Source organism: Vanellus vanellus (genome assembly GCF_965231255.1).
Source record: "Vanellus vanellus genome assembly, chromosome: 6".
NCBI classification, from domain to species: domain Eukaryota; kingdom Metazoa; phylum Chordata; class Aves; order Charadriiformes; family Charadriidae; genus Vanellus; species Vanellus vanellus.
The window spans coordinates 6,189,563-6,212,841 of record NC_138911.1 but is presented as its reverse complement, the minus strand read 5'-3'; the positions used below and the strand labels follow the sequence as shown (position 1 = coordinate 6,212,841).

Genomic DNA, 23,279 nt, shown 5'->3' with positions numbered 1-23,279 from the left:
GAGAGGTGTGTGCGGAACCAGGTAACTGTGACGAGAGTCCTACTGGGGGGCACAGAGAGGTGGGGGACACCTGGGCGTCAGAGCAGGGCTGGAAAACCAGGAGGTACCTCAACCTATGAGCTGCCGACGGTGGCTGGATGGATTCCGTTGCCTCCCCATCACGTCTCACATTAAAAAAGGATGTTCTGCAATCTTGAAAACACACGTTCGCCTGATTGCTCAAAGAGAAACTCCAGCTGGACTTCCAGTTTCTTTAGGGGAAGGATTCCCTTTATAAAAGATGAGCTTCACTCAGGGTTTCAAGAGTTTTACCACATCTCCCATCTGCCTCCTGTCTTCCCGTGAAAAGAAAGTGCTTTTCAGCACACATCACCTTGCTTCCCACAGTCCCGTCCACCACCTCACGGAATCACAGAATTTTGGAGTTGGAAGGGACCCCTAGAGATCATCTAGTCCAACCCCCCTGCCAAAGCAGGATTGCCCAGAGCACATTACTCAGGACTGCATCCAGGCGGGTCTTGAAAATCTCCAGAGAAGGGGACTCCACCACCTCCCTGGGCAGCCTGTGCCAGTGCTCTGTCACCCTCACCATGAAGAAGTTTTTCCATGTATTTGAATGGAACTTCCTATGTTCTAACTTGTGCCCATTGCCCCTCATCCTGTCACTGGGAACCATTGAAAAGAGCCTGGCTCCATCCTCCTTCAACCCACCCTTTAGATACTTGTACGCCATAATAAGGTCTCCCCTCAGCCTTCTCTTCTCCAGGCTAAAGAGTCCCAGCTCTCTCAGCCTTTCCTCATAAGGCAGATGCTCCAAGCCCTTAATCATCTTAGTTGCCCTTCGCTGGACTCGCTCCAGCAAGTTCCCTGTCCCTCTTGAACTGGGGAGCCCAAAACTGGACACAGTATTCCAGTTGTGGCCTCACCAGTGCAGAGTGAGAGAGTGCCTCATCTGAAGGCGCTTTCCAGCTTCTTAATACGTCACAAGTGCCACAAGTATGCAACACAGCTAAGAAAGGGGGAACAACTCACTCAACAGCTAGGGTTTTGATCACTACCCCACAGCGAGCCCTATGCTATATGTGGACCTCTCTCTGCTGTAGTTGATCCCTTCATACTGATTTGTGAGTCTCTGCCATGTGGTCACAAAAGGCTGGTCCCGCTGAAAACCCTTTCTTCTGCTCTTCATTTAGCAGCTGCCTGCCTTCCAGTTTAACACATCTTTCACAACATTTTTGGGGTCTGTTACAGGGCTCTGCAAGTCACACAGAAGACAACCCTTAGTCGTATATGGCTCCTCAGAGCCAGAGCTGCCACCGCGCCGCTTGGCTTTGCCCAGAGGCTGCACAGGTCCTCTGTGTTCCCGGCTCACTCCACCTCTCTCCTGTCTCTCACCTGTTTGTTGAGAGGCTGCTAGGATTACCCAGCCCTAGAACTAACACACACGCGTTTTCCAAAGACTATACAAAGGTTGGATTACCTCACGTGTCTGTGAAGGCATACAAAATATACTTGCGACCGCTCTGAGGAACAATTTAATTTCATGAAGTCACTTCTGATCGTGATGAATCATATCAGAATTGGGCCATTGTGTTTTGGGTCATTTTTTCTTGTCTGTGATATTTTCTGCTTCTCTGAATCGTTTTCAGTTGTGCAATTCTCACCGACTTTCATGCCTGTGGACACAACATATTATAAAGGATATTGCCTATTAGTTTATTTATGTGAACCTTAAGTTAAAATACCGGTCCTCACTTTTTATGCCACTCAGCAGCGACAGAAGGTATGTCATTTATTTCAGATTCTCATGGAAACAGCTGCGGCCGTTTCACTGGAAATCTCTATTGAATAAGACTTGAAGCTGGATCATTTCTTTATTACTCAGGTTAGACTACTTGTTCTGCACCATTGTTCATCAGATCAAAAGACCTGTCTGTTCTGTTTTGAAGGCAGAGTGAACGATACCCAATATTGCAGTCAAACTGCGTGTTGCTTTTTAAAATGTGCAAGTTAAAAGGAAACAGTTCCTTAATTAAAAAAAATAATATATCATCACCACTACGAAAGCCTTCCTAATACTATGAAAGTAGTAGTTTAGATGTCTATAAATGGGGGTTCAACCAAAACAATCTAATGCTACCTCTTTGCGTCCTTTCCCTTGTGTTAGGCTGCAAAATCATTTTCACTAAGAACATTTGGCAAATTAAAGTTCTTCCAGAAGGTGATAAGGCGCAGAGCTCTGCTAATAATTTTAATACAGCGTAAACTTCCATGTAACTGGATGAAGGATTCTCAGAATATAAAAATGTACAGAGCATTAAAAAGAAAGCAGCTGTGAAATACCGCCACTCGCTCTGCACGCAGCCCTTAACTTTTGCACAATGGTTTTCATACAATTCAAACTCCCCTTTTACATTATTTGTAAACACAGTACTTGAACCAAAAATACTTCTTGTTCATCACCGGTTCATTCCATTTCAAAATAAGAAATGTTATTTCAAGTCTCTTTAAAGCTCTAACGCAGGTTATTATAGCACTGATAGCATGCTAAATTTGATAGGATTGAACCTACTCAGAAACTAATTTCATTGGTTGGCAAAGGTAAGTTGAAGACATAAATATGCTTCTTTTTTAATCACCACAGATACTGCTTAATTGTAGATGCAAATCTTAAAAACATAACCTCTATCCAGGTGACAGAATATTGACAACTTAACACTCTCATTAAAGAGAAGGGTTTACTTCACTGGATGGAGGAATGATCCTTGGATTGTAGACTTCCAGAGAATTTTCAAAAGTCTGATTTAAGTTTCACCGTTTACTCATTCATCCTCGACTGCTCTCCGAAGAACGCAGCAAACCTCCTACTGTGGGAGCCAACAGCCGTGTCTCATTAGCAACATCTATATCACCGTTTTAGTTCACATCGGGACTAGACTGTTAACGCGACTCTCCGAGTCACCTGCCCTCATGGTGGGCAGTTTACGTAGCAGTGTCATCTCCAAACGCCGACACCTGGATTCATTTTGGATGAAACGAAATCCTTATATTTCTCCAAAGGAGGCACCTACTGAGCCCCAGCCGCTGATGGGAATTCACTCCAAAGGATCGGGTGAAGATAATCCAAAATATGGTCCCTGAGAAGCATCGAGAGTGAATGAAGTCATGCCGGTGTCGGCATGGTAACCTGTGCTTTTGCCTTTGACAGGTGCTTGTACCAACGTTTCAGAGGGCACGTAAGGAATTTCACACTTAACCCTCAGGATGATGCACACAAAGTCTCTTATTGTAGATACGGACCTGCCTATGACCGTGACATTCCCTAATGACAACTCCTACACCCAAGTGCGCTGCGCCCGCTAACGGACAGGGCAGGATGAGGAGAGGGTGCCAGCGCATGCGTTTTCCCAGTGTGAGTGTACCCACAAATTTGGGTGAAACAGGTACATTTTTTGCAAGGAAAAAGAAGGAGGAATATTTGTTCTAAGTTTTACCAACTCTCTACTTCAAGAAAAGTGCCTGCAGGAGCTCACGGTTACAGAGGATAAGCAATGAATGAGTTGTATGTTTCTTATCTGAATATACCGGAATCCCCTACGCTCTGTGCATTGTACAAAAGTGGATTGCGGGAGGTAAATTTAAACAAGTCTGAAGAAAAGAATTTGCTTTATAATTTAGAATAAGATGATTAGAAAGTACAACAAAGCTTGGAAATTGGGTAGAATTTGCGAGGTAATGTAAACATCGATTATTTTCCTTTGATGATTAACTTCTTACAAAAGCTGACTGTGAATACCAAGGCATTTGCATAAATGTGAAATATATAGCGAGGGTTTTTTCAGAAGCACTGACTCCTTAATAGACCGTAAGAATTTGATAATAAGCCAGTAAAATGTAGGATAAAAGAACTTCATCCTTTTCTTCTGCTCATTGATGACTATAAATTTGCTTAGACCAAAAAAAGTTATATATTGAATAAAAATCTGTAATAAAATGGTAGCTGACAAGTAAGCGTACATCCTCTGGTTTTAAAATGCAATGCAATAAAAACAGAAAAAAAAATTGCTTGGAGACACTTAGTTGTCAATTGAACTACACTATTAGCATTTAACACGTAATTGATTTGACAGTATAGTGGCGGGCCATTCTCTGTAATCCTTTCCTCAGGGCTCTCCTATGGTTATGAGTTTTGATCTGCAGACCATGTGCCAGCAAACTGCTTGATGTCCATTTTTACATTCCCAAAGAAAAGGCTGTGTAAAAGGTGGCGGAATGACTAGGGTTAAGACAGGAAGAACGGCAGGGTGAGGGATGAGGGGTTTGAACTAAAACATCTGACTTTCCTGGCCAGTGACGTAAAAATAATCCATGATGCAACTGATCTCTAGCTCTCACCCTCTTCTCTCTTGCTAGAAACGTCAAACGGAAACAAAATACTGCCTTCATATTTCCAACTTAATTTCACCTTGGCAAGAGGAACCCCAAAACTTGATTTCAGGTCAAAACCAAACCGACATAAAGAAATATTCAAATAAATTATGACAACGTTGCCAGAATATTCAGAGGTGTTTAACCGTAGTGGGAGCACCCAAATAACGGAACTAGTTTTGAAATAATACACAAATTCCGCTTCCCCCTTTCCCCCCCATGTAAGAAATCACTTTTTATCAGAGTTTGGCTATTTGGGTTTGGATTATTAAAACGAAAACACTTCTGCTTCTTATGCGTATATTTTAGACTTCCACTTCCACTTCCTCTTCTCTGTATGTCTCTTTCCCTTTCTCCCCCTAGAACTCAGCTCAAAAGAACAAACAAAATATTCATTATAGCATGAAACCCCAGAAAGCTTGCTTGCCTTGGGGCCTGCATTGGAAAGCTGGTTGACCCCTGAGTACAAGATGCAAACTCCCGTTTAACCTCTTCTTCTTTTGGGGCACTTAGAAGAATTCTGCAGAGATTTCAGGGCAAAAGAAGCACATGAAAGCCCTCTGAGGAGTTTTAGGCTTTCTCTCCTGTATTAGCCTCTACTCCACTCTTGTGGAGTACCTACCTGCAGTACTGCCTCCAGCTCTGGAGTCCCCAACACACGAAGGACACGGACCTGTTGGAGTGGGTACAGAGGAAGGCCATGAAGATGACCAGAGAGCTGGAGCACCTCTCCTATGATGACAGGCTGAGAGAGTTGGGGTTGTTCAGCCTGGAGAAGAGAAGGCTTTGGGGAGACCTTATTGTGGCCTTCCAGTACTTAAAAGGGGCCTCCAGGAAAGGTGTGGAGGGACTCTTTATCAGAGAACGTAGTGATAGGATGAGGGGAAACGGTTTTAAAGTGAAAGAGGGGAGATTTAGATTAGATATCAGGAACAAATTCTTTACTGTGAAGGTGGTGAGACACTGGCCCAGGTTGCCCAGAGAAGCTGTGGCTGCCCCATCCCTGGAGGATGCCCAAGCCCAAGGCCAGGTTGGACGGGGCTTTGAGCAACCTGGGCTGGTGGGAGGTGTCCCTGCCCATGGCAGGGGGTTGGAACTAGATGAGCTTTAAGATCCTTTCCAACTCAAACTATTCTGTGATTCTATTATTTTCCTGACACTTACAGGAGCTTTGAATATCCGAGTCCTTTACTTCTCCAACAAATTTGTCTGAAACGGGCCAACAGGACCAAAAATTTCTTCAGATGTATACAGAGATGAAAAAGCATACTTCACAAGAACTGGCTAAACACCTGGCAGCTGAATACTCCTTGCCTATCTTATCTGGAAAACTTTTTTTAAAAAATAAGAAAAATAAATATTTTCAGTTTTTTAAATGCTTTAGCTGAAAAGTAAGAATGTTGAAAAAACACCTCTACTTTCTTCACTTTCCTTTTTCTTTTTTTAATGTTAAGAGATTACCAAGTAAGAAAGGTAAACTCAAAGAAAAGAGCTTTGCACTACCTATCTCATAAAACAGGAACACAAATTTTTAATGAAATGGCAGAGTAGAAAATTTCAAGATGTAAACAAATAAATTAAATATGTCTAAAGTTTATAGTTTGTCTGCGAGGTAAAAATACTTAGAGGAATTGAAGCAAGATTTATTCTGGTATTTACAAACAAATATTCTTTTGCATTCAATTAAATTGCCAAGTAAAATAAATAAAGAAAATTATCTTTCTTCCCAAGAATTCAGTTAAAATTAAAATTCCTGTTGACACTTGGCAACCAAGAGCTTTGGAAATAGTAGTAACTCCTATTTCAAGGTTCAAGCAAATCTTTGACAAGTGGTACCAGAGGATTATCTAACAAACGTACTGATTTCCAGAGAGAAATACTATTTAAAAATCTGTTGCCCTGTTCTTTGAAGCATGGGATTGTGGTCTCTGGTCAGGGACAGTAGTTTCTGATAATAAAGGATGCTGAAAGGATAATCCACAGCAGCTCTCTGTTCCTTCAAATTTCATTTCCCTCCCTGCGGTGAGTCCAGTACATATAACCTTGAAAAAAAACATAAGGGATCTTTGCAGAATTCCTCCCCCTGCCAGTGCCGTTGGCCCAGCCAGTCTGGCCAAGACGTTAATTGCTGTGAAACGTTCGATATGCGCGTTGGGAAATTGTATAGAGTATCTCCACAGCTGCGCACGTTCTCTCTGATAACATGCTGTCGTCCTTTTGTTCACATTTCTGCTATAGAAATACAGCTATTTTTACATCTAGAGCTCAGAGGAAGACAGGGATAAATGTAACAGATGTAACGCTTATTTCCCGATATATAATCAAGATGAGCTGTTATTACAATTGTCACAGATTCTCTTTAAAAACCTTTCGCGTTCAGCCCCAAGCACTGTAGAATAGACTCTGTGAAGGGCCGACAGGATAAAACTTCGTTATTAATGTGGCATAAATCCCATGTAAACCAAGACAAGCTCAGCCCTCCTAACGTGCTATTTGGGGGAGTGGAAAGGACAAATTCCAGGTCCTTTAACTGCTACAAAACATAAAAGCTGCTGTATCAGAAAGGGAAGAGTGCACGAATTCCTGCTCAGCCTATGTACTCTTCAGCAGCGCGATCTCCTCCTGGCTGCTGTGTGCAATACATGGCAATTTCCCATTCTTTCTCCACTCCTTTCCTTAATTAACATGAAAAAGATGTTCCTTTCCATTATTTGAGAATATTCTTTGCTTCTGTGGATGAGACTGTAATTAACGAGACTGCGAGAAAGGAGAAAAACAAGAAATGTGATTCCTAAATTAATGAGATATTACAGATATTATGGATTAGAGCTGTTGAACCTTGCCAGCTGGAACAATAGCAGGGAGACAATGTCTGCTTTCTTCTCCTTATATTAAAATGATTTTTAATTAAAAGAAACAGATTGAGTGGAGAGGAATGCTTTTCTTCTATTCCTTCTCCAGTAACCTGTGATTTGGGGTTTTATTCCTTTTTCTGCTCAACATGAAGGATGTTCGCCTAGCAATGCCGTGGGAGGCGATAGGACAAAGCCGGCACTCAAACTTACCGGTTTTGACTTTTTCCTACGTTTCCTCCTAACACCAGTCACGACCTGCCTTCCACACCGCTGTCTTAACCCCCTCCAAAATCATACACCTGGTTTCACAGGGGCTCTCCCCTCTTCCCCGGCACGGGGCTGGCGGGAAGCAGAAGAAAGCCGGCGCCCCACCAGCTGAGCCGTCCTTTAATTTGGAGATACACGTGCTTGGACAGCAACCAACTTAAAAACAGCTCTTCCCGACTACAACAGACGATGAAAGACAAAGAGGGAAGCCGGGTGTGCCTGAAAGCACCTTGAAAAACGACAGGGGAGCTGCTCCTCACGTGCGCGCCTACTGGGAAACGACAGTGGGAATCACCCCGTGCTGCTTCTGTGGATTGAGAATCATGAAAAAAGAATAAAATAGGTCCTTTGAAGACGCAGAGTGAATACAAAAAGAGACCTTTCCTGTACTTTGACAACTGGTTTTAATGTCTCATTGAGCAGTAATAATAAGTATCAGACTAAAAATAAACGGGCATTCTTTTTACCATGCAGAGATGGATATTCTTTTTTTTTTACCGTTTTCTTGTCTTCTCTGTATTCTGCCCTCGTGCAGCTTGTTCCCCGAGGCTTCTCTCTTTGCTGTGCAACTGACAACACGGCTATTACTATGGCAGGTCAAATCTATTGCTTCCTGGCTAACATATCCCAAGCGGAACCTGCTCTAGACATTTCGTAAGGCTTCCAGCTCTCATAGCTGGAGACGGTGAAATTCCCTGAAAAAAAAAAAAAAACCAACCAAAAACCAAAAACCAAACACACAAGCTGACTCCTCTCTCAAAGCCATCATACTGTGGGGTTTATTGGTGTTGGTTTAGTTTGGGTTTTGTTTGGTTTTTTTTTTCCTTTTTTTTCTCCCTTCCTTAAATACTTAAGGAAAAAGGATCAGGAGGAAAATCCCCAAAGTTCCTTTTTCCTTTTCATTTGGACTTCACAGGGCAGCTGAAAGGTCTAATTCTGTCTACAGAAATTGTAACACACGCGCAAGAAACACCATCTCGCAAAACATATTTCACAGATTGCGTTGGGGACAGCGCTTTTGTGTTTTGTTTTGGTACTACCTGCAGCAAAAGAAATCTCCAGTACATGACTAAGGCTCCTGCGTCCTATGGTGGGGACTAAGAAATATTTGCCACCGAAGGTGCCCCATCCCTGGAGGTGTTCAAGGCCAGGTTGGACGGGGCTTGAAGCAACCCGGTCTAGTGGGAGGTGTCCCTGCCCATGGCAGGGGGTTGGAACTAGATGACCTTTAAGGCCCCTTCCAACCTAAACCATTCTATGATTCTATGAAGAGAGCTGGCTGTCCATGAGCACATCGGAACACGCTCCTAGCCTTGGCTTGAGTAGCATTTTACGGGTTTTGAAGCTCGGTTGTCTTGATTTCAGCTAAGCTCTCAGGAAAAGAAGGCGGAGTAAAAGTACATGCATCCCACAAGTTTTTGGTGCACTCTTGGAGAAAGAAAATATTCAAATTTTGAAGTGAATACAAGACGTCTTACTCACAGGGGGTGTAGCCAACATGAGAGGTCCAAGCCTGCAAAACCAGAAGGCCAGGGTGCTTCTGATGAATATATGGATAATATGGATAATATGGAAGGTGAAGGAAGCACAGCACAGTGATGTTTTCACAGATTAAAGGCTGGGTACAAATATTTCACTATACAGGAACATGGGAAGGGGAATAACAGTGTCGCTAACAAAAAATTATGACTAGACTACAGAAAAGCCTTCAAGTGCTCCTGTAATATTTGTTGATTGAATTCGCAGCGTGATAAGACCATTTTCTACCTGTGGCGTCTGCTTGGTTGGTTGTTTTCCGCCGAGATCACTAAGGTACGCTTACCATGTAAGATACTTCCAATCCCACTTTAAAAGCTGATTTTTGTGAGACAAAAATCTTACCTCTCGGCCTATGATTACCTGTTTAGGTCCGTGTTATGACACCGCTTGCACTGTCTCTATTGTAGGAAGCGTGAAAGGGTTGGTGGGTGTGCGCACGTGACAATGAATCTGTTTATGAATTAAAAAATAGATTGCAAAGTATAAAATAGATGTTCATTAACTTACTTGCGTGTATCTACACTTGTGTGTCACAGTTCTTTTCTACGGTCCTTCCAGCTTCATGGAATATGGTAAATAGATTAACAGTGAAAGAGGTTACCCCTCTCTTTGGCACTATGAAGTAATCTGTCCTTAGAGGCATCTAATTATAGGAGTAGTTCAACCTTTCATGGTTTTTGGCTTGCGATAAAAACTATGTCCTGTCTGACTCCCAGCTGAATAAGCTGCTTTACGAGCTTAACGGAAAATGTTCTTGCTATGTTAAAAACTGCATATTCTGAAAAGGGTGTTGAACTGCCGACAACACCGTTACCAACTGCTACGAGAAGGGAAACACACAGGTTTTTTCCTTGTTGCCGTGATGTAGCATTCTCCTTACCTGGCTGCACGCTAGACGGAATACACGTATATCGATTGACAAAACTAATACTTTTTCTCAAAAGTCACTGCCCGAGTTATCTTCCGTGCTTACAGTTGTGAAAATAAAAGGCAAAACAAGCCCATAGAATGAATCCAAACTCATTATTTTGCATTTTAGTCATTAAAAACCATAGGATCACTGAGTCATCGTCTACGTCTTCTTTACTGTTCGCCATTCAGCAATTAAAATTCAGATCTGTGAAAGTTTTGCAAACCCAAGTAAATAAAAAGATTTTTCTCAGCCATTTTTTTTTGGTTTTGCTCTGGCAGGCTTTTCCGAGTTAGTGAATTATTTTTCTCCACATAATAATTCAAATGAGTATGTTTCCCGGAGGATGTTCATTTCTTTTTTTAAGCACATTTCTTCCTAGTTAAAATGGTATTTGAAAAAGGGAGAAGGAAACGAAGAAAGGAACGAGACAGATATATCAATCACTGAACAGTCTTAAAGAGCACTGACTACATTACTCCCAACAAATACATTATGTTGTGATTCAGGAAGAATAAGAAATTACATCTCACACATTATGCATGAAGTAAACCCAGCTTCAACCTCCTTCTTGGATCGCCCAGGTCCGTCAGGAGATGAGAAGGGTGGAAAGGCGCAAGAACGCACCTCCAGGGCTCGGCAGGATGCAAACGCAGAGCAACGTACAGACTAAAAAAAGATCAGGCTTATTTCAACAGACTTTATAATCTAGAGTTGTCATACACGCACCAAGGACTGGCGATGAAAAATTCATTTCTGGTGCAGTACCATTTGCCCCATCAAAGACAGTCCTACGATATTTAGGTTATTATACCCTGAGAAGAGGACCCAGCTGGCACCACTAAATTTAGCTGAACGTTAGCCCACGTGGGAATTTCTTACAGATGGCCGTCATCTCATCTGCACTGGGAAAGGTAAAAGCAATATAATTTCATTACTTGCAGTGAGCCTTTGCCTGTCACATCTGCAGAGCAATGACACCACAAGGCAATTTTTTTTAGAGAGTTAGATTTTGCTCAAATAACATAGAATGGTTTCCCTCTGCATGCGAATAACCTAAGAAATGGGTGAGTTTATCAGCAGTTAAAGCCCATATATCTGAGTACGTTAACTTTGTAGAAGTAATGGATGTTTAATTATTAGCAATCACAAATGTTATCGGAGCTGTAAGGCCATTATTTAGCTTAGTGCTGTTCATTGATTAAGAAGCACTTTTAATTAAAACTACCAAAATTCTAGTCTCCTTCATTAGTGACATAATGGAATAACGATGAACAGAGGTCAGTTTGGGGATTATTTTGTGAGTATTAATTAGTTTGATTAATTAACATTACTTAACAAATTCTCTCTTGGAAATGATAGTTAAGTTAACAGAGAATTATAGCCAAAGTGGGAATCTCATAGTTGTTTGGTTTTAAATTTAGGAACCTAAATCAGAAACTTGATTAACAGAAGGTAAATTCTACCTGCCAAATTCATACTGAATTTTTAAGTTAGTTTGTGATCAGATTTTAAATTCTGCTGCTCATCTTAGCAAGACATAGAAAAATACTCACCCAAGAAATCCTGTTCCGCCTTTGATGACCCACGATGAATAAAAACAGAGAAATGAGGAAGGATTCCAAGTACGTACAGATCTCCAAAATCAAAGACCTCTCTTACATCTAAGATGTTTAAATGTGTTTTTTTTTAATCTGTAAACCCATATCTATTAATCTGCAACAGCAACACCCCCTTTTTTTTAATGTTACACATTAATACACGTTGTATAGTTTTAAAATAGTTTGAAATTGCATCTATACGATTCAGTTTCACCCACATGTAACACAGGAGTAAATCTATCACAAATTTTTGTGAGATGAGACATTTTTTTTTTTTTTAAATGAAGTGTGTATGTATATATACGAGGCAGAGGAATTTCCCTTCTCTTTTCCAAAGGTTTTCGAAAAGTGGAAGCTTTCTTCAGGGCTGCTCTCCAAAGTGAGAGAGGAGGGCGTGCTTCCAAATTATTAGAATTCTCCTGGAGTTGCTGCTCAAATCAGAGAGCTGGTAAACTTTTTCTTTGGGAAAAAAAGTATCATAGCACCAAATCCAGGATAATTGTCACTATGAACGTTATTTGCTTTAAAGGTACTACTTGCTCTGAAAAAGAAGTTTTCTTTGTTTTCGTTACCAGTCTGAAAAACCGTAAGACCGTAAGACTGCTACCAACTAATTCTGGGCACGACTAAAAACATGCAAAAATTTGCAAACTATCATTCAGTTTGAAAAAAATACCACTCTGGCTAGTAGCCATCTTAATTAGTAACCATTAGATGAATCTCAATTAATTTTTCTGTATATAAAATCAAAATCTCTGTGGTGAATTTCAAAGAAGTGGAAACATTGTCCTTCATTTCTTCACCAGGGTTCTGCAACAGCTACAAAAGTGATCCGACATTTATTTTTCATAGCGAAAAGAGTATTATTTCAGAGGATGTTTGAAAATCAATTCCTGGTTTCTGTCCTATCCTGTTTATTCTGAATAAGCAGAGTTTGAATGTAGTGTGCAAGAAAGAGATGTATTTACTTGTTCACTCATGTAAATGAAAGATATTATTGTCAAACAACTTGACATGCTAAAGGTTGGGCTTTACTTTTCCTCACTCATAATTAGCAGCTATGAAATAGTTCTGGAACGGTCTTCGCATTAGTTTTCCCAAATAATAAGGAATAAATAACCCATGTATATATTCTTGCTATTTTATTTAAAGTAATTTTCTATATCTCTGTATCTATATAATATAACGTCATATATAGAGATACAAATATATAAAGGAAGAATTTTTTGATGCTACACACTGTACAAGAATATGTTATATATACTATAATGGAATATACTGCCTATAATATAAGTTATGGGTGGACACATGTATTGTTATAAATATAAAACTTTGATATAAAAACATAATCTAAATTATGGATGTTATAAATTCTATGTATTATAGTACATATATTATGATATATTCATATATAATATAAATTATTGCTGGGTATATAGATATAATACATGTATGTTAATGCTAACTGTAACGCTTGTGCTTCCCCTTCAGGTTATCACAGAATGTTGTCCCAAGAAGCTTCACTGAAATTATAGGGTTAAGTAATTACCTGGCCCAGGGATCCTAAAACAGTCTTGAATTTTAAAACCTACACTATGTGGGTCCTATTTGAATCAGTAATCAACTCTTTCCTTGACATTAATAAGTCTAGATTTTGTTTGGGGCTTTTTGCTTTCTTTAATTTACATCTATTCTTATTTTTTTATTCTTTTAGACGATATCTTCCACTGCATTTCTCAAGCATTCACTACCTTGAATGTCAACCGAGGCTGGGATGAACGATGAACCCATAAAACCAAGAGCAAGTCTTTTTAATACTTTTTAAACAGCGCATTTTCCCGTATCACAGGAAAGATGTCAATAAGTTCTCCTTGTTCAATGGGCCCTATAGAAAGTGTGTTGCACAACACACTTGTTAAGTTTGCCACGGCTTACGTTTCTGAAACAGGCAGTTATGCCTGGGGAAATTTTAAAGGCCTTCACAGAAAAGAACAGCACGGAAACTACCGCTTACCACATCCAATTCTCTTTAACGTTGCCTTTAATTACAAAAAGGAGCGCTACAGCAGTGTTTGCTCAGAAGTACGCCTGCCGCGGCCCCCGAGACAACACTGGGGTTGGACACGAATAGCTGGAGGCGATGCCTCACCTGGCACCGCCTGTGCCAAAGCAGTGACCTGAGGAACGCGACTGAACGTACCTGCCGAAAACGTCCTTCGCCAACGGGACGTGACTGCTGGGTTGCGTTCGCCCCTCCTGTAGCGGGATTTAATAGCAACTTAATCCTTGAAACCGGCGCTCCAGCCGACGGGCTGACAGCAGAGAAGACAGAAAGACGGGAAGAGGAAAGTGAGAGGATATTATCTGATGTGTAACGTGAAATCCTTCTGAACGTCACATCACTTGAAGCTACAGGTCAACGCTGGACAAAGACAGACGTTTAACCAAGCGTTTCTTGGTACGCCAAAATATTATTTGCTTGTCATCGCGTTAATTTAAAGTATTCCTATTAAGTTACGGCTACAAAGCGAGACAGATGCAAGACAAATATCCAGGTTTCCGTGTATTTGCTAACTATTAGATCTAGTTTTAGTTAAATACGCTCCAATTGAGCGTTGTATGGAGCGAGGCAGTATGTTTGCAGTGTGCATTCATACACACCTGTGTGCAACGTTATATCTAGAACGCTGCTCATCTCTTTTCAGGTGCACCGGTGAACGGGCAGGACTGCGCGAATAAAACAGCAGATCGGACATCAGCTTAACCTCCAGTCCTTGGCCATGGAAGAAGTGCCTGCTTCAGGAGCATCCAACACTTCCAGTTAGAAGGCCCTGGTTTTAGAAGCTCCTAGCTTTAATTATTTGAATTGTTATTTCCATGTTGGACTTCTACCCCAGGTACAGCCTTTCCTTTAATTTCAGCCCAAACAATTTAACTCACGTCCAGTGTAAGCTCAGGAAAAAAGGAAAAACAGATCTCCCTCCTCCCCTCCCCCACCCCATTAAAAATAATTTAAAAAATCCTAATGAACTTTCAGTTCTATACCTTATTAATGACTGGAAACGCGTCAAGCATACACATTTAGTCACAAGTATGGTTTTGGGGTGTGGGTTTTTTTTTTGCCACATCTGCAAGACTGGAAATCTTACACTTTGAAATCTGCGGCGGGTGGGATCAAAGTCCAGCAAAGTGGATTTTGTCTGTGTCCACCACTTGTGATGCTACCGAAGATTACGCAGAGTTAAAGCAATTGACTGAAATAACTCATTTTCGTAGAGGAGAAGGGAGCTTGGCCAAGCTTGAGTAGTGGCCCGCTGGGGGAAAGCAAGAGGAGAGAGCGCGAGCCAGAGAGCTTGCAGTGGCTCTGCAGGGCGGCCACAGAACAGCCTACCGCAACGCACCGGGAGCAGCCCACGGCGCGGCTCCTGGGTGACAGAAGACTCTTCTGGGCGAGCTGCGGAGGACAGCGGTCCACATTTCCACCTTGCCCACATATCAACGGAAAAGTGATGGGCTGAGGACAAGCGCAAAGGAGAAGATGCAGCAGCAGCAGCCAGACTTGTTCTCAATCTCTTTCTCCTTGCGTCTTGTTCAGGGGATATCAAAGAATCATAGAATGGTTTAGGTTGGAAAGGACCTTGAAGATCATCGAGTTCCAACCCCCCTGCCATAGGCAGGGACACCTCCCACTAGACCAGGTTGCCCAAGGCCACGTCCAGCCTGACCTTGAACACCTCCAAGGAAGGGGCCTCAATATATGGTATGGTATGGTAATCTGTATTTAAAAAAGCTTTTTATTGACCATTTGTAACAAAACCTAACTTTTTGGCTGCACTATTAAGTAACAAAACCTAGCTTTTTGGCTCTTTTTTAAGGCAAGTGTGCAGGCAGATACATCTTAAGCTCCTGCCTGAGCGGGGCTGATACAAATGCACGCATTTAGGAGACGCTAGCACCCACGGTTTATGTAGGTACTTAAATACAGACTGAACTGCTAATTTGGGTCTGTGGTTCCTTCTGAACGTCTGTGAGGTGTACCGTATCTACAAAATCTGCAGGCTTTCCCCCCACCCCACCTGACCACTACATCCATTTCTGACAATGATTTCAAATGAAGAGTCATTTTTGTTTACTTTCATTTAGTTCAACATAGCTTGGTCACTAGGTACCAATACATAATTCTAATCTTTGGCAATTAGCATTAATTACAGCACGCGGATCTGTAAAATTGGACTATTAACCACGATAAAGTACAAAGAGATCACTACATCATTGCTGTAGTACAAGGTTGAACGTGCTGGGGAAAAAAAAAACTCTTTCTTACTTTTCTGAATCAGCATATAAAGAATTTTGGGACACTATTATTTCACCGTGCAAATCAAGGCGACAGCATTGAAGTAAGTCTAATGTTATTGTTATTGTACTTGAAAATACTTTATGGAAATTTAAGGAAAAGTATTTTCTGTTAGAGAACACAGCTAACGACTGACAGGAAATTTTGTTGCTCTGATAATTTATGTACGCGATTTGAGTTTTTTCATGTCTTGAATGAAGACAAAAATTATGAAGTTAAAACATTACAGTAAAATCAAATTAGTGTTTTATGGATTACTAATTTGTAGTCTTGACTCACCACACCATTAAGAATATTTTGGAGGAATAAGTTAGTGGTCTCTGGGTATGGCTAATATTTAAGGTGTGTCTAGTGTTTTTTTTAACTATTTATTTAAATAAAACAATAATTCTTGCATAGCTGTGCATTTTAATATATATTTAATCACATGCGCCAAATACAGTTGACTTAAAAAAAAGTCAACTTAAAAAACCCCAAACAACTAAAAGTAAAATAAAATGGCAACTACCAAGTAGGATCACAAATGCAGACTTTGCTATCTATTTTCATCATTAAATGGTTTTTCTTTTGCATTTTGAAGGGGACCCAAAATGGGATTTTTTCTTATACACACCTTGTCAACATATATAGAAAAAAGAATGCTCAAATGTAGAAAAAAGAATGCTCAAAATACATAAAATAGAAGCCAGACAAATAGCATCAGTATTTCTAGCTATTATCAACTGTTTTGAGATTTTTCCAAAAATCCACTCATTTCTGGAGCTTCCCTTTAAGAAATCAAATTTCAGTTTCTTTTCAACAAGCAAAGAAAACGTGCTAATTTTTCATATGCTTCTATAACATTTTTTAATCTGATGATCTGACTTAAAAAAATTAAACTATCTTGTCCCATAATTATATGGTCACATTATAGAAAGCAGTATATTATATCGTTTGTACTGAAATACTTACAGAAGTGAGAGTGAGACAGCTTTCCCAAAGCCACACGATCAGGCGGAGGCACAGAACCCGAAGTATCTTAAGTTTAATGTTCTAAGATTCAGCGAAAGCATCCTCTGTTCATATTCAAAGACATTCTTGTTTAAAAGTCAGTCTTCCTGACCACTTCATTACACGTGCTTCTGAACTGTAATTTTTGGCTTTTTGTAGCTCATTATTACTGAAAAAAAATTACAAACTTCACAGGTTATTGTATAACTTAATGAAAAACTCTGTCCGTATATAAAATTCCATATGAAAAGTCAAAAATGGACTGGATTTCTCTTAGTTCTTAAGTAGGGAAACACCAGGACACCCTGATGATTAAAACCTAAATCAAATCTAATGAAAACGTATTTCATTACATTTCAACGTACGTATGTTCACTCTAGCAAAATGTTCTATCGTGTTTTACTGCAGAAAATGACACATTTTAAAACACAAATAGGCTTAAACATTTCTACGAGCTCTTCAACAAGAAAATCAGAGGAATTTAGAGTTCTGTTTTTATATACACTCACTGCCTTGATTTTTGTCATTTTGGTAAAGTGACCACCTCAGTTACTAATTTTATAATGCAAAGTAAAATCTGACCATGGATGAAATGTCACTCGAGACATTTTAAGTTACATACACTTATATGGGCATATGCATATTTACAGGTAAATTTGTGTATATACGCATATATAATATGCATTTATGATTACAAACAGATCTGCACATAGATACATAGAGAGATTAATTCAAAGAAGTTTATCATGCAAATGGAAAACTGAAACGGAAGTTTAACGTTTGAGACATTCTAAACTCCATCTCATTCTCTTACGAAAGAGAATATGTGTGGCCAGCTCTTAAACTGGAAATTAAATTGCTTTTAACTGCTAAACTTTGGGATATCTAATAGGAAAGCGTTTTGTCGCCTTACGTGTAAGGATACGGTCCGTGACCCGGTTGCCAGGCAACTAGACGGAATTACCAAACGTTTTCTTAAGATGTGCTGCTCTGCGGTAGGATGGGTCCGCGCAGGGAAACGGACCCAGTGACACCGCTCTCTCTGAACCTCAGCATAAAAGAGTTTCAGAGCGTTCTAGAGAGACCAAGTAAGAGCCACTCTGACTTAAATTGTATAAACTGCGGTTCCTTTATGACCATGTTCTTTATAACGTTGAGTAACTACAGATGAGAGGAAACAGCGCGCTCTGGTGAGCTTCAGCCCAGCGCTGGGATGGGAAACCGCTCACGCTCACGGCTGGAATGAGAGAATGGTTATTGATCCACTGAGGGAAAATATACGCACCTTTGCTAGCGACAAGCAATGTTATAAAGCTTGGAAACGCTATTGTGAGGTTTTGTTTTTTTTTCGTTTTTTTTTTTTTTTGAAATCCTTGACTTTGACCACACAAACTCTTATACGTTCTGATGTCCTCTCTAAAATATGTTTGGTTTTTTTTCACGTATGAATTGAAAAGAAGCTTCCTCTCAAACTGAAAAGATGGTAATATGTTTTTGAACTGTACTTCTCTGAAATACAACCACCAAGGATAGATTTCACTTCAGATGCGTACCAACCTCTTGACTCAAGACTAAAATCTTCGGAATAGCAATATTTGTTAAGCCATACCTACAAAATATATCAGATACGCCTCCCCCCACATACAGATAAAAGATTAATTTATCCAACGTTACTTTTCTTAATTCTGTATCATTATGTGGATTATTCTAAAAATAGTAGGTATAAAGATAAGCAGAGATTCCCCCAATCATCATCTTCAAGAAGTGAAACGGCTAATCACACTGAAAACGAGTAGCAATCAACGTCCCGTCTGAAGGCAGGCAAGTAATCCTCAGACCAGACATAACTGATTTCTACACCTTTAATCAAAACAGCAGGATTAATTCTCCCCACCGACACGGCTTTATCCAGTTCCGTCTCACCTGATCTCCACCGTCACTTAGGGAAATGGACATACAAAAGTGAAACCATACCCGCACGCAAACACACCCCAGATCACGAGGCTAGAGGAAAGCTTTGAGCAATAAACCTCTTGGAAACAAAACAAAAAAATAACCTCATGACCCCCTCACCCACCCCGATATTCTGTGTTGGTTTTCTGGTGGCGAACAGATTTATTACATTAATTGTCTGGTGGTGAAATTTCTGGGAATGTGGTGGTGCACATTCCCAGAAAGCAGAGGGCTGCTCAACCATTCACTGGTTTCATGTATGTGAAAATAAAAATAAGAGGAAAAAAAAAAAAAAGCAAGCTCGATTGTTGCTGACTTAGGAGGTAGAGTTTTTTCATGTTGTGGACACCAACCTCAAGCCCTCTCTTGACACAGCAGTAATCAGCAGTGACAACAGCAGTAGTTGTGTTATCAGCGCCGCTGAGTTCTTCAGAAAGGGGAAAGGAGTGCCGGGTAGGACAGCTTACCTCATTCCTCGGGGGCATAGACGTGAAGATCCGCGTTCTTTACAGACAGATGACTGAAACAGTTTCAGTGACCTTTTCAGCCCATACCTCAGATACTTCAGCTAAGGTGTGCCATGTGCAAAGAAACGTTGGTTTTGACATAACCAGAAATCAGCGCCCGCCGTGGATATGACAGGATCGCAGGTGCCTTGGCTCGCCGAAGGTGATGAAACACAGCAGACTCTCTTCAGCCAGCTTTGTTGTGGCTATAACTGAAAGGCAGCAAACCTCTGCTACGTGGCCCACGCTTGTCTGAAACAAATTCGTATCGCATTCGATAGGTACGCTTTGACGATGATTGATTTTAGGATCAGCTGTGAAAAGCAATCATCTCTCTTCTGATTTTTCTTGTGCCAGGATTTCACTTCTTCTGACACCTAACGTGGACAATCTTTTCTTTGATAGTAGCGCGACTCTGTTGAGCAGTCCTTTGCCATCATTTGATCAGCTCGTGAGTTGCTTTTCTTTTTGAAATTGTCACAATTTCTCCAGGCAGAGGAGCCTACCGTTCTGCAACAGCTACCTCTGAGTAGAGGCGCACATACAAGACGTCAGGGCGAAATACTCTTCGCTCCAGCACGGAACGGACAGCTGTTGGAGGAGACTGTTGAAGGACAGCTAAAATCTCAAAAGCTAAAACTGAAGCAGAGAGCACCACAAAACAAAAGACAAGATTCGTCTATTTGCTTTTTAAACTGGTTCAAAAGCAAGCCAATATAAGTAAAGTACTTCCCATCTATAAAAGCTGCAACGTGCTGCATTGCATTAAGCAGTTAACCGCTCCTGAGGCACCGGTTCTTAAAAGATTTGCATCTCAACAAGATGAAGCATAGGAATGTCTAAATTAGACCAATAATGACATACATGCGAGAAAGCAAAAGCATTCTCTCTTCCTTCTCCTTCTTTTCTTTCTGCTTTCTTATCACAGAGTATGCGACCCATGAGAAACTGGAAGAACCCTTGGAGTCACAGCGCTTACCCCAACCGAAATGTTCCTCTGCTGCAGTGAGCAAGGGCCAACTATAGTGGACAAAGTGGTGTTTTTTGGTTTTTAATTTTTTTCATTTAAAGTATGTTTACCCTCTTGAGATTAGCACAAATATAAGGGATGGAATGGACTTCCCGTGACTGGTACCCAAGCTATAAAATTTTAACTGAGTTCCACCTGCAAATATGTTTGCTTGACTCCTAAAAGCCATCGTTCGCTTTATCTCCATCCCTTTAACTCTGCATTTCTGCCAATGCTGCAGTGTTCAGCGCTCAAAAACGGACTACTTGTGACAGCAGTTAGAAAAAAAAAAAAAAAAAAAAAAAACAACCAACCAAACATCTTTATTGTTTAAGTAAGCAGATTTGAAATGGTATTACTGAAAGGTAAGTATACATGGACCCCCACTGTTCCGTTTTGACAACAGTTGCTTTTATGAGTTGTGTTGTACTTCAGCTATGTTTACACAGATATTTTTTTTCCCCCCATTAACCGCCCCTTAATTCTTAGCTGGATTTAAAACCTAATCTGCCATAAAGGTACATGAAATAGAACAGACTGAGAAAATACTTGAGAACGGCTCTTGTTACAAAGAAAATAATTTATAGTATGCAGTTACTGATCAGGTAGAACAGTAGTTCAAAACCCGGCCTGTATTACAAAGCATTTCTTCAAACATCCATTTTGGATTATTGCTGAAAGGTACTAATCGGTCTATTCTAGACTAATTTACAAACATTCATAAAATAGTGAAAAATGCATGCTTTAGAAACCTGGTACATTTCATGCCTCTGGACTAAAAAGAATATGAAGATGGAAGCCAGTGATGGGCATTTTTTAATGTAGATCAGTAGTGCTTAGAGTTTTTTTTCTTTTGTACTAACAGACTCTTCAATTTTTTTCTCATTTCTTTCAGGTGATTTTTTGTCTTCGGGTTTAGTCCACGGAGGGTTGTGCAACTTCTGTTGAAGGTGAAAAGAGCATCAGCGTAAGCGTTGCATACGCGATCCGCACATACACGAGCAAATAAAAAAGCGTTTTAAAAATCCACGGCAATAGCGCACACAGAGCTGTATTTCTGTTAAACTGATGTACTATAACTACTATACTACTATAAAACTACTATAACCGAATATGATGTTCAACAACTGCGTCTAGAGAAGGATTCTTATCTCTACTAAAAAAAAAAAACAAAACAAAGCCTATTTAACAATCTTTGACAGTGCCAAACCATACGAGTCTGAGGTTGCTTTATAGTCACGGTGATTTTTATCTTTTTCTCTTGGTCCGTCAAACCAAGAGCTCAGGTGTACAACTTGCTTAAGACTTTTCCGTTGGTAACATGGCTGCGTGCAGCTTCACATAATTGCAGATCGGTAATTATTTTGGAAATCTCTCCCTTCTCCTGTTCCCAGGGCTAGGGGCATCACGCTATTAAATTAGGTACAGTCCAAGTCCGCACTGAGTAATCAGTTCTGTTTCAAAAGCATTAGCGTAGAATGCGCAAATATACTTCCCGTAACTGCACGCTTTACCAGACCTTGTAATAAAAACCTGAGAATTACTCAGAAACAGAATACCTGAAAGCTCGTCTCTGCTTCTGCTGTCTTCAAACGAGACGTTGAATTATTGCGATTCCCCAAACAGGTCTTGCCAACCTGTCAAGACAAATGTCAGAGATAACTACTTTGTATTTTTTCCTAAAATATTCATGATTCGCCTCAAAAGAAAAATAAATAAAATAAAGCACAGTGGGCTTTTTTAGCCTAGTTAATGAAATGGAACAACCCAAAGTTTTCATAGCTAAACTAATCCCATACTCCCATCACCCCCGTAAGAGTCTAATGCGGCTGCCACTTTAACACTTACTACCGCTTTTTTCCTCGTGTTTACATCTCATCAGAAATAGTGAAGTTTATTCCTACAGTGGTCCCATGGAACAGATAAATAATTACAATTGTCTGTTACGGGTGAGGAAATAGTAACAAACAGCTGAAAACTATCATTACAGTTAGGACTTCTAAATGACTATTATCGTGTCTAAACTACAAGATCTCTTCGGTATAATGATCCCCGAGTGGGGATATGTATAATAATTTCCTGAGTGGGGAAGTCGGATGACTCTCAAGGTATGGAAAAGCTTGTACGGAATCTTCATCCCCGTCATTTTAGTCCAACAATAACGTCATTTTCTTTGCCAACACGCTTTTTAGTATCAGGGAAAACAGAGTCGAACAGCATAAATAAAATTAATTACAAAGCAGATTTTTGAACCAAAAGGATCTCTTAAGTAGAGATTTACCCAGCACTGAAATTTCTGCTGTAATTAAATTGAAGTCCCTTCAGGAGTGGGATTAATGATGCCATAGGTGAAGAAAATAAAATGTGAAATAAAGTAAAATATTGATAATCTTTGGTCATTAGTTTAAAAGGTGTTCACATTGGAATTTCTCTACTTGTTTTGCTATTAAAATTGATACATTTAAATGGAGTGGAAATAAACGAAGTGTTTTTTGGGTTTTTTTTAAGTCATCAAGACTCTTTCCAACATAACTGTAATTTTGCTTATTTTAAATTTTAACATAACTGTTTAGCATATGCCCTTCAAGATTTTGAAGCTGAATCAAGCCTAGGTAGAATATTTTTTAGACGTCAGACATTGTCCAACATTTTAATGAAAAAAGGTGAAAAAATCGTTAGGATGTGGACATGAGCCTTGCTCATAGGAATATGAATGCAAACACTCCTTCAAGAAGAAAATCCCAATAATATCCACTACAAAGCTTGCTGGTATTTCTGCAGCTATTTTTTTTTTTAGTATAAGGGTTGATAACATTGGTCCAGGATAGAATAAGCTATTTGTGTCCAGGACAGCAAAGGAATCATGA

General features: G+C 40.1%; 1 protein-coding gene across 1 annotated transcript in view; it reads right to left on the bottom strand.

Moving 5' to 3' along the window:
* Positions 1 to 21,248: 21,248 nt before the first annotated feature.
* Positions 21,249 to 23,279, bottom strand: part of LUZP2 (leucine zipper protein 2) — a gene marked incomplete at both ends in the record, with an annotated part of 198,677 nt that continues 196,646 nt past the window's right edge. The window contains 2 exons of the mRNA XM_082485408.1: positions 21,249 to 21,353; positions 21,972 to 22,049. Coding sequence (XP_082341534.1) covers positions 21,249 to 21,353; positions 21,972 to 22,049 — 183 coding nt within the window. The remainder of the gene's footprint in view (positions 21,354 to 21,971; positions 22,050 to 23,279) is intronic.